This window comes from Bolinopsis microptera, chromosome 13, assembly GCF_026151205.1.
Source record: "Bolinopsis microptera isolate Bmic1 chromosome 13, MBARI_Bmic_1.0, whole genome shotgun sequence".
Classification (NCBI taxonomy): Eukaryota; Metazoa; Ctenophora; class Tentaculata; order Lobata; family Bolinopsidae; genus Bolinopsis; species Bolinopsis microptera.
Genome location: NC_087084.1, coordinates 15,626,282 through 15,641,426, shown reverse-complemented (window position 1 = coordinate 15,641,426; position 15,145 = coordinate 15,626,282). Strand labels below are relative to the sequence as shown.

The 15,145-nt window shown below is 39.0% G+C and overlaps 3 protein-coding genes across 3 annotated transcripts; all 3 read left to right on the top strand.

The window, feature by feature from the left end:
* Positions 1-442: 442 nt before the first annotated feature.
* Positions 443-7,134, top strand: LOC134825455 (uncharacterized). The gene is made up of 6 exons (XM_063837630.1): positions 443-529; positions 983-1,118; positions 1,305-1,404; positions 3,182-3,334; positions 6,012-6,075; positions 6,514-7,134. Exons 1-6 carry the CDS (start codon positions 443-445, stop codon positions 6,646-6,648), a joined length of 675 nt encoding a protein of 224 aa, XP_063693700.1. The 3' UTR covers positions 6,649-7,134.
* Positions 7,135-7,339: 205 nt separating this feature from the next.
* Positions 7,340-10,594, top strand: LOC134825151 (3'(2'),5'-bisphosphate nucleotidase 1-like). Its single transcript, XM_063837295.1, has 7 exons — positions 7,340-7,468; positions 7,756-7,862; positions 8,081-8,227; positions 8,424-8,553; positions 9,297-9,424; positions 9,693-9,804; positions 10,275-10,594. Exons 1-7 carry the CDS (start codon positions 7,387-7,389, stop codon positions 10,466-10,468), a joined length of 900 nt encoding a protein of 299 aa, XP_063693365.1. The 5' UTR covers positions 7,340-7,386; the 3' UTR covers positions 10,469-10,594.
* Positions 10,595-12,430: 1,836 nt separating this feature from the next.
* LOC134825566 (uncharacterized) lies at positions 12,431-14,841 on the top strand. Its single transcript, XM_063837794.1, has 4 exons — positions 12,431-12,666; positions 12,906-13,002; positions 14,262-14,360; positions 14,488-14,841. Exons 1-4 carry the CDS (start codon positions 12,521-12,523, stop codon positions 14,647-14,649), a joined length of 504 nt encoding a protein of 167 aa, XP_063693864.1. The 5' UTR covers positions 12,431-12,520; the 3' UTR covers positions 14,650-14,841.
* The last annotated feature ends 304 nt before the right edge of the window (positions 14,842-15,145 follow it).

The following is a 15,145-nucleotide window of genomic DNA, read 5'->3' as shown; positions in this document are numbered from 1 at the left end:
TTCTCAGCCTCATTTTCAACTCCAAAAGGCCTGGTTAAAGAAAACAACAATTTTTTTTCAAGAAAACAACAAATTTTTATTCAAATGAATTATAGCAACAATTTGAAATACTTAAAAGTTATTCCATCACTCAGGAATGTACAATTGGTATGGTGACTTGGACTATTGAGTTGTAAAGTAGATTAAGATTAGTAAACATGTGCTTGCATCGTATTTCCAAAAGCTAGAAATTAAGCTTCACGGTAAAATGGAGAAGCAGGCTGATCTTGGAGAGAGCAGACCGTAAAGGGCTACCTACCCCAATTGTTCTTTTCAGTTTACCAGCTGGCATTGTTATTATTTAAATAAAATAAGCTTCCTAACCAAGGGAATGCATCATACACATTATATGTGGTCATATTTATGACTTTCAATGATCTAATGATTTTGTTTGTGTCTTAGTATGAAAAGAGCTCTACTTATCATAATCTACTGGTGTAGTGCCTTCTTATCAATCGATGTGCTATTACTAACTGCTGTTAACAATGAGGTAAGATTAACAGATTGTTCTAGTTTTATAGTTAAACTTTTGGAGGTGCTCATCTTAGTATCTTACACCTGAGCCTTAATTTCAGCATAAGTTGTTTCTAATTTCGAACACTGAAAATTGCTGTAACAATTCCAGATCTTAGCTAGGATGTGAGCTCATTTTAAATTTTCAAAAAATATTTAGTTGAATAACAGGTAACATAATTCGCTTTACCTATGAATAATTATAACACAACTATGGTACATAATTGAGATGAATCCTTTTTGTCAGTTTCATTAAACATTGGAAACACTGGTGTAACTAGACTGTAGTTAAAATAATGCACAAATAATAAAGTAATGGGACAGTGAAAACCTTGTCAGATTGAGGTTTACATTAAATAACATTAAACATTAATTATTGAAATTGAAATGTTGTAAAAACTGATTTATATTTCAATGCTGGTTTTTTTAGGGAAAAGAACTGGAATTATCACTGCATGCCAGTTTTGTTAATGTGTTTCTTCTATTGACTGCATCATCTTTCCTTCGATTAATTACCATCAGACCTGGTTTTCTTCCCAAACCCACAATCTCAGTTGACTTTTCAGGTAGGAAGAGAGTTTGTGAAACAATTAATAGAATTAATCCATCTGAATGTTACAGTGTTTTCAATTGCATGAACATGAAAGTTATATATATCATTATTTACTGTTCAGGCTCAAAAGAGTTTTAGGATGTTTTGCAGCATTATGTTACCATGGTTACACTGTTAATTAATGTAACTTACATTTCAGATCTCTCAAAGAATTTAAGTACAAAGTCCTCATGGGTTGTGTGCAAATCTTGCTCAATATTCACTTCTCCGACAGCGAGACACTGCACAACTTGTAATGGGTAAAACCTACTTTATCAATACATATAATGTATGATCAGGTTAAATAAAACATTCCAAACAGTTTGAGTGAGTTTGTACTGAATACTGATTTAAGTTGCCCAGGTTTGATGATACCTGATGGCAGATTTCAGTGTAACTAACAATGTGTTGTCAGGTGTTTGGTGCGTTCTACTAATACCATGACAACACTACGGTTACCATGACAACACTACTGTTACCATGACAACACTACTGTTACCATGACAACACTACTGTTACCATGATAACACTGCGGTTACCATGACAACACTACTGTTACCATGATAACACTGCGGTTACCATGACAACACTACTGTTACCATGATAACACTGCGGTTACCATGACAACACTACTGTTACCATGATAACACTGCGGTTACCATGACAACACTACTGTTACCATGAGAACACTACTGTTACCATGATAACACCACTGTTACCATAACAACACTACTGTTACCATGATAACACTGCGGTTACCATGACAACACTACTAATACCATGACAACACTGCGGTTACCATGACAACACTACTGTTACCATGATAACACTGCGGTTACCATGACAACACTACTGTTACCATGAGAACACTACTGTTACCATGATAACACTACTGTTACCATAACAACACTACTGTTACCATGATAACACTGCGGTTACCATGACAACACTACTGTTACCATGATAACACTGCGGTTACCATGACAACACTACTGTTACCATGAGAACACTACTGTTACCATGATAACACTACTGTTACCATAACAACACTACTGTTACCATGATAACACTGCGGTTACCATGACAACACTACTAATACCATGACAACACTACTGATACCATGATAACACTGCGGTTACCATGACAACACTACTGTTACCATGACAACACTACTGATACCATGATAACACTGCGGTTACCATGACAACACTACTGTTACCATGACAACACTACTGTTACCATGACAACACTACTGTTACCATGATAACACTGCGGTTACCATGACAACACTACTAATACCATGACAACACTACTGATACCATGATAACACTGCGGTTACCATGACAACACTACTGTTACCATGACAACACTACTGTTACCATGACAACACTACTGTTACCATGATAACACTGCGGTTACCATGACAACACTACTGTTACCATGATAACACTACTGTTACCATAACAGCACTACTGTTACCATGACAACACTACTGTTACCATAACAACACTACTGTTACCATAACAACACTACTGTTACCATGACAACACTGCTGTTACCATGACAACACTGCTGTTACCATGACAACACTGCTGTTACCATGACAACACTACTGTTACCATGACAACACTACTGTTACCATGACAACACTACTGTTACCATGACAACACTACTGTTACCATGACAACACTACTGTTACCATGACAACACTACTGTTACCATGACAACACTACTGTTACCATGACAACACTACTGTTACCATGACAACACTACCGTTACTATGACAACACTACTGTTACCATGACAACACTACTGTTACCATGACAACACTACTGTTACCATGACAACACTGCTGTTACTATGACAACACTACTGTTACCATGACAACACTACTGTTACCATGACAACACTGCTGTTACCATGACAACACTACTGTTACCATGACAACACTACTGTTACCATGACAACACTACTGTTACAATGACAACACTACTGTTACCATGACAACACTACTGATAGCTAACAATGTGTTTGCAGGTGTTTGGTGCGTTCTAGAGGACACTGGTCTGCAATGTGTACTTGTGTAGGGGTACTGAACCACAAGTTCCTTATCCAGCTACTATTCTGGGGCGTGGTCTTCTCTACCTACACACTGTGTGTCGGCTTGAAACTCACTACTAACTGTGCTAGGTTCCAAATATTATCTATCTTTAATTTACATGACTTGTTGAACCATTTTGAGGTATGACTTTTGATTTTGTGGGGTCGACTAAGTATTATAATGATATATTAAATTGATATACTGGATCTTTGAGAGGGAGGTTGTTAGAGCTGTGGTCATCTGGTTTGGAGCGGAAGTATGTAAGTGGTGAACAGTCTAAGTGTGTGGTTGGTTTGATTCAGAAGTCTGATCGGGACACTCTTTCACAGAGCACTTCAGATCTAGTCAAGCCCGATATTCCGTATGGTTACCCATTACTGAAAATTCACAAGCTGACTGAGACTGAAATTAGAGAGAAAAAGATTCCACCCAGTCGATTCGTGACTGATCTCTCTAGAGGAGTAACTGCAAGATCAGATAAGTTTGTTGTTTGGAAGTGGTTGGGACCTCTTGCCAGGGATTACTGTATAGATCTTGTTAAAGATTCAACTGCAGCTCTCATAAAACTCGAGGAATTGGCAGCTTCCGGACAAGTAGTCGATACTTGGATCAGCTTCAGTATTGATATTGTTTCTCTATACGATTCTCTGCAACATAGCTTTGTGATGTCAGCCTTAGATGATGCTATGGAGTCGTGTAGACCAGATTGGTCTGAGGAGTTCAGGACTTGGCTGAAGGGACTGATACAGCTTAGTTTTGATTCGGCAGTCTTGAAGAATGCAGACAACTGGTATGAGGTCGTTAACGGTGTACCCACTGGAGGTATCAATTCAGTGGATTGCGGTAACATTGCTTTGTTCTTTGTCCTAAAGAGTCTGGTTTACGACCCGGTTGTTAGTCCAGAGGAGCTCAAGAACCTTGATCGGTTTGTGGATGATATTTCGGGCCAAGGTATGTGGAGAGGTTCTATGATTGGTTTTGAAGAATGGGTAGGGTCATTACGCAGTAAGATGGTTGATAACTATGGCTTAGATATTACATACGAAGTGAAACCAATCACGGAGTTCACTCAGTTCCTGGACATTCAGTACAAGTTTGTTGGAGGGAGACTCACAACAGATCTGTTTAGGAAACCTACTGACGCCAACAGGTATCTAGAATTCTCAAGTTTCCATCCACGACATACCTTCCGGAGTATAGTCTTCTCACAGGCACTTCGATACAGAAGGATAATCAATGATGACGTCTTGCTGGATGAGAGATTGGCAGAGCTTCAGTTGTTTTTTGAACGGTCTTCATATCCTACTGATATGGTGAGAGAGGTCATCAGTGATGTCAGATCGATACCAAGAACTTTACAGTACAAGGCAAAGGATCAGGGTCCCCCTTCTTTCACACCATGGATTGTTACATTCGGTGCGGGCTATGAGGAAACCAAGGAAAAGGCTAAAGAGGCCAGTAACATCATCTCAAATAGCCGTACATGGAGCAGTGAGAACCCTGAGAGGATCCCTAAACTCCAAGTGGTGACCAGGCGAGCCCCTAACTTAAAGGACACTTTATTCAAGAGAAAGAAGCTTGCCTTAGGTTCAGAGTCAAGAACAACTGACCCATGCACCAAACCTGGTGAGAAGAAGAAAGGCAGACCCTGCCAAACTTGTCACCTTGTTAGTGGCAAGTCCATGGTCTCCAATAATGGACACTCAGTCAGAACTCAAGGTGGTAACTGTAAGACACGCAACATTGTGTACGGCGCGACATGCAAACTTTGTACTGTTAATAACGTATACGTGGGAAAAACAGTCACCAGCCTCAGCCAACGTGTGAATGGTCATCGCAGTAAATATTATGAGATTTTAGAGGCGAGTAGTAAGGGGAATGTTGAGAGCCACAGAGATTTTGATGACGAGAATGTTTTAGGGGCACATCTTTTTTCAGTTCATAATTTGAGGGAGAGATCTGTTTTCAATGAAAGTTTCCATTTTGATATTTTGTGTTCTACATCCCCAGATAATATTAGAAAGTCAGAACAGTTTTATATTAACAAATTGAAGACACTTTATCCGTTTGGCCTGAACAATGTGAATTCCGTTTCTGGAAGCTAATTTTTCATGGTGTCCCGAATTTTATTTTTATTTTTATTTTTAAATCGTCCATTTTTTGTTTATATATGCAGTCTATCAATTTTTGAATTGCGTCTTTTTGATTTAACCCATTAGGGACGATAGGGTCGTTTTTATGACCCACCTTTTCTAGACGAAAAACCAAATTACTAAACGCTATAACGAATCTATAGCATATATGCTCAAAATTTATTGGGCTACATATAATGAAGCCCAATAAATTTTGAGTATATGTGCTATAGATTCGTTATAGCGTTTAGTAATTTGGTTTTTCGTCTAGAAAAGGTGGGTCATAAAAACGACCCTATCGTCCCTAATGGGTTAATGAACTACTGCAGACTCCACATTATTATAGTATATGCGATTAATTTTGTTCCGATTTTAAACTATTCCATTTTTACGAGATGCTAAATTAATTTTTTGAGACTTTACTACATTTTTGATGAGAATTTTTGACATTTTCAAACTAACCATTGATATTCTCAGATTATGTGACTGATTAAATGCTGAAGATAAAAGAAATATATTCATTTTGCTAAGATTATGTTTGCGTTTCATTGCTCAACAGCTGTTCGAAGGATCAAATATAAGATTAAATTGATAGATTATGATAATATTATGTAAACTAATTAAATTGTTTCAGTGTTATCTGCTGTGGTCTGAGTCTCAGTTCTCTCCTTATCCTAGCTTACTTTCTCTATAAAGAGGTTTACTCTTTAACATTAAGTATTTTAAGTTATATTATAGCAAACATACTCCTAGTTTTATATAAAACTAAAAGTCTATGTCCCATATAGCAAATATCTCTATATTTCTATATAACTTATATTTTATCTTTTAACATATTGCCTAATTAATAATCACATTTATCATTTATCAGTCATATAGAGATTGGGAGTTATTAAGTATTTTGTGCTACTTTTTTACATTAATTTTGTTTCTATAATAGTATATATTTGAAGTAAACATTGGCCAGTAAGCAAAGCTGGTCCCCAACCAGCAATCAATCAAATTAAATCTAAATACTATGTTACCATGACAACACTACTGTTACCATGACAACACTACTGTTACCATGACAACACTACTGTTACCATGATAACACTACTGTTACCATGACAACATAAATATCTCTGTATCTGCAGGTGATGTTCGTCACTAGAGCAGAGGAGGGAGTGCACGTGACTCTGCTCCGCATATTTGGGAGAGGAAACAAGTTGTTCTGGCTCTTCCCTTGTTCCAGCTCTGTCTCTTCTAAACCTAACATTGCTGATATGTAGCACTGTTTATCTCTAGTGTATTTATCAAACTTTAATAAAATCATCAGGAGGAAGGTCGGGCAGTATCCAGATAGCCCGACCCCTGGCCCTGTTCGCGAACAACTGTTGTTTCAGATATATCACCTGGTTTTATATTGTTACCATGAAAACACTACTGTTTTATATTATATTAAATATCTAAATATGTGAAGGGTTATCTGAATATTTGGTATGTACCTGCTGCAGAGAAACTGTTTAATTTGCGTGGTCAGTTAGCGTTTTTGTTAGGAAGTAGATAGGAAGTAACCCACACAGTATTGTATTGTTACTTATGTAAATACTTCTTGTAGCTCAGACATTCTTCTTCATGGGGCTATTATATGGTACACTTTGTATACGTTTTATATTTGAATTTGGTAAACTGTGCAGATTACAGTTTTATGAGTGAGTTTTTAGCCGTGGTTTGTATTCTTTATTTTATATATATTTGTATCCAACATTTTGTTATATATTTTACTATTACTGCGTAGAGAAAAGTGAACTGATTTTAGTTTACTTATTAACCCTTGTAAAAATTGAACTCTGAACTCCATAAAACTTAATTATACACTGAACAAGTATTGTAAAAGTTATAGTTAGTAGTTAATGGTAAAAGTATAATATTATTGTTCCTCTAATACCTCCACTATATAATTATATAACTTATAGTAAGTACACAGTAAAGATAAAGATAACAGTAAGTTCTGATAACAGGTAGAGATGGCGCTAATGAGAACTCTGAGCGCTTGTGTGTCTGTAGCGGAGAAAGCAGGAGTAGTGCTTAGAGACATCATGGCTTCAGGTCAGCTGTATATAATACTACTGTTACCATGACAACACTACTGTTACCATGACAACACTACTGTCAGCTGTATATATACTGTGGTGTTATTTAGCTTGTTTGTTTGTTGTTTGTATGGAACAGCAACAGTAAGATGGATATTTATGTTGGTAAATCGTGTAGATTCAAATTAGAATTTGAATAGCATTATAACGTTTTTAACTCGACCACATTTCTTACTGATAGTATAAGGAGTAAAGTTGTGTTAAAGTTGTGTTACTTTAAGTACTGAAAGTGTTGATTTGCAGGTAATCTAGGTATAGTAGATAAGGGAGGTATTAACAATCTGCAGACCTTGGCAGATAAGAAGGCTCAGCTCCTGATCGTTACTAGTCTTATGAAACACTCCCCTAAGGTGAGTATACCCATGACAACACTACTGTTACCATGACAACACTACTGTTACCATGACAACACTACTATTACCATGACAACACTACTGTTACCATAACAACACTTACGGCCTTTATACAGCCAATATACGGCCACGATACGGCCACTATAATTCTCTGATTCCTAGCAGTTTGGTTTTCAAACTAGATTGATTAAAATGTGAAATGACGGTACATTCAGGCTACTATAATAGGAGAAGAGGACGATATAGACTACGATACAGACGAGGCGAGGAGTCTGATCACCATGGATACCAGCAGTGAAGTTATGGAACACTCCTGTCCTGATAAACTAGCCGGTATTAATGAGGAGGATCTTGTTATTTGGGTTAGTTCACTACAGGGGGGGGGGGGGGGGGGGGCACTTACATTCCATCTTATAGAGGAATGTAAGTGTCTCCTACTCCCCTCGTAGGAATACTGTTTACAGGTCAAACGTTGCTTTTATAAAAAGCACAAACTTATAATATGTTAGCTTGCTGAACATCACAGTATGTATTGCAAAATAACAAGTACAATAACAGGTAGACCCACTAGACGGCACTAAGGAGTATGTTGAGGGAAGGAAGCAGGATGTTACAGTGCTGATAGGGATAGCTGCTCACGGGGAGGCGGTAGCTGGAGTTATCTACCAGCCCTGGTATGAAGTGGAGGGTAAGTTACTGTTTATAGTTACTATAGCAACCATGTTATATTACTATAGCAACCCTGGTATGAAGTGGATGGTAAGTTACTGTTTATAGTCACTATAGCAACCGTGTCTATAGTTACTATAGCAACCGTGTTTATAGTTACTATAGCAACCGTGTTTTATGTAGAGTGTTACTATAGCAACCGGGTTTATAGTTACTATAGCAACCGTGTTTTATGTAGAGTGTTACTATAGCAACCGTGTTTTATGTAGAGTGTTGTCACAGATAATTAATAAATACAAACTTATAAACAATCTGAGGTTCACTCAAGACTTAATAACATTGTGTCTATTGTACTACTACTACTACTACTTCTATTGATAACATTGTTGCTAGGTAACAGTAGATAACACTACTATTGATAACATTGTTGCTAGGTAACAGTAGATAACACTTCTATTGATAACATTGTTGCTAGGTAACAGTAGATAACACTACTATTGATAACATTGTTGCTAGGTAACAGTAGATAACACTACTATTGATAACATTGTTGCTAGGCAACAGTAGATAACACTACTATTGATAACATTGTTGCTAGGTAACAGTAGATAACACTACTATTGATAACATTGTTGCTAGGTAACAGTAGATAACACTACTATTGATAACATTGTTGCTAGGTAACAGTAGATAACACTACTACTGATAACATTGTTGCTAGGTAACAGTAGATAACACTACTATTGATAACATTGTTGCTAGGTAAAGAAACAGGACGCACGTTGTGGGGCGTGGTTGGTTTAGGAGCATTTGGTTTCAAGAGAGTTCCAGTACCGGAGGGACGTAAGATAATAACAACTACACGCAGTCACATGCAGAAATCAGTGCAGGTTACTTACTAATAATTGTTATATTGTTATCTGTAAAGCGGAGCTTATCTCCCGTTAAAGTACTGCTAGGAGTCGTTCACATATTACGTAATCAATATTTTAGCAATTTTGATTACGTAATATGTGAACGACCCCTTATTGTTCATTCTTTTTAGCTTGTTAGAACAAATAACTAACTACATTTAGAATAGTAGTTTACCTGTAAAGTCCTCACAAACTGACATCCTGATAAGTCACTATTATACATGTGTAACTAATACCCTCTCAGGATGCAATAGACAGCTGTAAGCCCGACAAGCTGATACAGATAGGGGGGGCGGGTAGCAAGTGTATTCTCGTTATTGAGGGGACTGCTGACGCGTACCTCTTCGCTTCACCTGGTTAGTTGCACATTTAGTTATAAAAATAGTTATAACAACTTGATAATGTTTTGTATAGTACTTTTTTTATTTTTTTTCTATGCCACTATAATTCCACTATAATGTCACCATAATGCCACCATAATGCCACCATAATGCCACTATAATGCCACTAAATGCCACTATAATGCCACTATAATGCCACTAAATGCCACTATAATGCCACTAAATGCCATTATAATGCCACTATAATGCCACTATAATGCCACTAAATGCCACTATAATGCCACTATAATGCCACTAAATGCCACTAAATGCCACTATAATGCCACTAAATTCCACTATAATGCCACTATACTGCCACTATAATGCCACTATAATGCCGCCATAATGCCACTAAATGCCACTATAATGCCACTAAATGCCACTATAATGCCACTATAATGCCACTATAATGTCACTATAATGCCACTATAATGCCACTATAACAGGAACTAAGAAGTGGGACACCTGCGCTGGTGACGCTATAATAAAGTCTCTGGGCGGTAAAATGACGGACGTGTTTGGTAAAGATCTTCTCTACCACGCAGATGTGCCGTATCCCAACAAGACGGGAGTACTTGCCACAATGAGGGACTTTGACTTTTATCTCTCCAAAATACCAGCTAATATCATGGACAGATAAACTGTTGCACGTGTGTCTGGTGCTGGTTGCCGGGCAACAGCACGTGTGTCTGGTGCTGGTTACCGGGCAACAGCACGTGTGTCTGGTGCTGGTTGCCGGGCAACAGTCTGGTGCTGGTTGCCGGGCAACAGTCTGGTGCTGGTTGCCGGGCAACAGCACGTGTGTCTGGTGCTGGTTGCCGGGCAACAGTCTGGTGCTGGTTGCCGGGCAACAGCACGTGTGTCTGGTGCTGGTTGCCGGGCAACAGCACGTGTGTCTGGTGCTGGTTGCCGGGCAACAGCACGTGTGTCTGGTGCTGGTTGCCGGGCAACAGCACGTGTGTCTGGTGCTGGTTGCCGGGCAGGGGTTTTGCGGTGCAATTTCGGGACACTAGTAGCCGTTCCAAGTTAAGATAAAATGAGAAAGGGTTGTTTGGGTAGTCATATTTACATAATTAACATAATTTATTACTTCAGTTTGATTTGTGGTGATTCTCGGGTTTTGCTTTTTACTACATATTAGTATTTCAGAACGTTTTTCTTTTTTCTATGATTTATTGACAACTTGGTATATTTCTTAAATTGGGTCCAATTTTAAATTTGATGATTTTGATTTGATTTGAAACTTTCACAAATAGAATTTTACGTCTTTTTCTTCAGTATTTTGTGATGGTGAGTGTTTTATTTTTTAGATAAAAGTCTTCAAAAAACTGGATCTACACTTAAACAGGTTGTACAGGGTGTTTTTTTATTATTTCAAAATCCAAATAAACTTTACATCAATGTATTACAGTTATATTTAGAAAAGACCACAATATCTCCTGTGAGGCAAAAACATGGAAAAAGAAAGCTAGAAAAATATTCATTAGACTCAACACTACCAGACTGCAGCTGGAGTGAGAAACATTATGTAAACATCATAGTAAAATTTATTTCGGCTGAACCAAAACACGGTGGTAAAACCATAATTACATTGGTGCCGACCCTACATAAAATCATTAATAAATGATCAAGATAACAAATTAAAATGTATACGATACCTTCTTGCTACTACTCTCAAAAACAGAATAATTACAATATAACGTGTCACGCGATTAAGTATCGGGGCCACGTCTTCATTGCTGCTCTGCATCCAGCTGAGCTGAGCAGAAGTTCTACCTATACTGTAATGAGTTACACAGTATTTCCATGTGAAAGTGCTGAATGACTGGTCAGTGGTAATCCAATACAAATAGTGCATATTCTGTGCGAAGTAGTGACTGATGTTAGCACATTGATAATTAGAATGCTTTCTGTCTACCGTATAACTGATGAGTCAAGACTTTCTTTGATTAGAAGCGGGTATCTAACAGTGCTCTAACTTTTATTTCCTGCTAATAACCTCTTACTAATTGGAGTTAATTAGCTAATTAGTTGCTAGTTAGGTGCTTAGTTGCCACGTGTACTGTGTGTTGTGTGTGTTGTGTGGTATTGTTACTACGCCTCATTAAGATTAACGCACGCTCTTCAGTCTTTAAGCTGCATTGTGATACAAGCGTTGTCTCGTATACCCAGTACTGTGTCGATTCTATGACTAAATTTCCCTGTTATAACTTTCATATAATATGATACATGTATATTGTATATAACACATGTAAATTGTATATTGTATATAATACATGTATATTGTATATTGTATATAATACATGTATAATGTATATTGTATATAATACATGTATATTGTATATAATAATATAATGAAGTTCTCCGATTTACACAGTTATTAAAACCTAGCGTGACCTGTTAGTGTGTTTTAATAGGACTGTATTTGTATGTTGAGCAGTAATCAAATAGTAGCAGTTAGAAAAGTGTTTGTTTAAATTTTCATTATAATCGCAAGTTTGTTGCTGAGTTACATTATAGGATGGGTAATGTGTTGTTCATAATGTGTTGTTTATAGGATGAGTAATATGTTGTTTATAGGATGAGTAATGTGTTGTTTATAGGATGAGTAATGTGTTGTTTATAATGTGTTGTTTATAAAGTGTTGTTTATAGGATGAGTAATGTGTTGTTTATAATGTGTTGTTTATAGGATGAGTAATGTGTTGTTTATAGAGATATCAGTAGAGGAGGACGGAGGGAACTCCGCAGTCAGCTACAAGGAGGACGGAGGGAGGTTCGCTGAAACACAGACTATAAAACTAAGTGTGGATACTAAGTACTCTGTCAGAATATCATGGTAACTGTTATAATATAATATATATTATATACAATTATTATACTTAATCTATATTTTGCAAGCAGTTAGCGAGATATTAAGAGTTACAAGAGCTAATGATCCTCTATTAGATATTGTTTATAAATTCTCAGTCCTAGTTTGATGATCCGATGTATCTATAACTGTATCGGTACTTTAGTTTGGTGGATTAGCCAGGTGTATTGTGTATTGTAGTGGAAATGAACACTAGAATGTTTCAGTAAAGAGGAGCTGAAGACGCAGGACATGTTACTTAACGGAGAGGCTATCTACATGGAAACTAAACCTCCCGCCCCAGACTCAGACCCTTCACTCAAGGTTAGACTAAACCTCCCGCCCCAGACTCAGACCCTTCACTCAAGGTTAGACTAAACCTCCTGCCCCAGACTCAGACCCTTCACTCAAGGTTAGACTAAACCTCCCGCCCCAGACTCAGACCCTTCACTCAAGGTTAGACTAAACCTCCCGCCCCAGACTCAGACCCTTCACTCAAGGTTAGACTAAACCTCCCGCCCCAGACTCAGACCCTTCACTCAAGGTTAGACTAAACCTCCCGCCCCAGACTCAGACCCTTCACTCAAGGTTAGACTAAACCTCCCGCCCCAGACTCAGACCCTTCACTCAAGGTTAGACTAAACCTCCCGCCCCAGACTCAAACCCTTCACTCAAGGTTAGACTAAACCTCCCGCCCCAGACTCAGACCCTTCACTCAAGGTTAGACTAAACCTCCCGCCCCAGACTCAGACCCTTCACTCAAGGTTAGACTAAACCTCCTGCCCCAGACTCAGACCCTTCACTCAAGGTTAGACTAAACCTCCTGCCCCAGACTCAAACCCTTCACTCAAGGTTAGACTAAACCTCCCGCCCCAGACTCAGACCCTTCACTCAAGGTTAGACTAAACCTCCCGCCCCAGACTCAGACCCTTCACTCAAGGTTAGACTAAACCTCCCGCCCCAGACTCAGACCCTTCACTCAAGGTTAGACTAAACCTCCCGCCCCAGACTCAGACCCTTCACTCAAGGTTGGACTAAACCTCCCGCCCCAGACTCAGACCCTTCACTCAAGGTTAGACTAAACCTCCCGCCCCAGACTCAGACCCTTCACTCAAGGTTAGACTAAACCTCCCGCCCCAGACTCAGACCCTTCACTCAAGGTTAGACTAAACCTCCTGCCCCAGACTCAAACCCTTCACTCAAGGTTAGACTAAACCTCCCGCCCCAGACTCAGACCCTTCACTCAAGGTTAGACTAAACCTCCCGCCCCAGACTCAGACCCTTCACTCAAGGTTGGACTAAACCTCCCGCCCCAGACTCAGACCCTTCACTCAAGGTTAGACTAAACCTCCCGCCCCAGACTCAGACCCTTCACTCAAGGTTAGACTAAACCTCCTGCCCCAGACTCAGACCCTTCACTCAAGGTTAGACTAAACCTCCTGCCCCAGACTCAAACCCTTCACTCAAGGTTACTCTAATTTAGCACGTGATATAACACGTGATATAACACGTGATATAACACGTGATATAACACGTGCGACGTGACAATGTTTAATTTAACACGTGATATAACACGTGCTCAGGTATACGAGGGGAGGTTCAGTACTGACAAGGTGGACAAAACAAAGAAAGCCAAGAGAGACGTAGTAGCGCTACAGATACCGCTACAATACTCTTTACTGGTCAGTACTACACTTTCACTTAAACAGAGTATAATAAGTTATAATAAGTTACTTAATAATAATAAGTTATTTATATTTGTTATGAGTATAGTTATTATAAGTAAGTACTCACTAAGATATCGCCCAGGTAGCGCTCCAGTGCAAGTACTACACTCTAAAGAAGAAGAAGAGTACTAGTTGGGGGGAGACACTGAAGAACATAGTGGTTAACTATAAGGAGGAGGAGGGGGTAGAGGGCACTAAGTGTGTAGTGTCCTCTGTGAAGTGCAGGAAGATCATGCCTCGCTAATAGAGGGCACCAAGTGTGTAGTGTCCTCTGTGAAGTGCAGGAAGATCATGCCTCACTGATAGAGGGTACCAAGTGTGTAGTGTCCTCTGTGAAGTGCAGGAAGATCATGCCTCGCTGATAGAGGGCACCAAGTGTGTAGTGTCCTCTGTGAAGTGCAGGAAGACCATGCCTCGCTGATAGAGGGCACCAAGTGTGTAGTGTCCTCTGTGAAGTGCAGGAAGATCATGCCTCACTGATAGAGGGTACCAAGTGTACAGTGTCCTCTGTGAAGTGCAGGAAGATCATGCCTCGCTGATAGAGGGCACCAAGTGTGCAGTGTCCTCTGTGAAGTGCAGGAAGATCATGCCTCGCTGATAGAGGGTACCAAGTGTGTAGTGTCCTCTGTGAAGTGCAGGAAGATCATGCCTCGCTAATAGAGGGCACCAAGTGTACAGTGTCCTCTGTGAAGTGCAGGAAGATCATGCCTCGCTGATAGAGGGTACCAAGTGTGTCACTG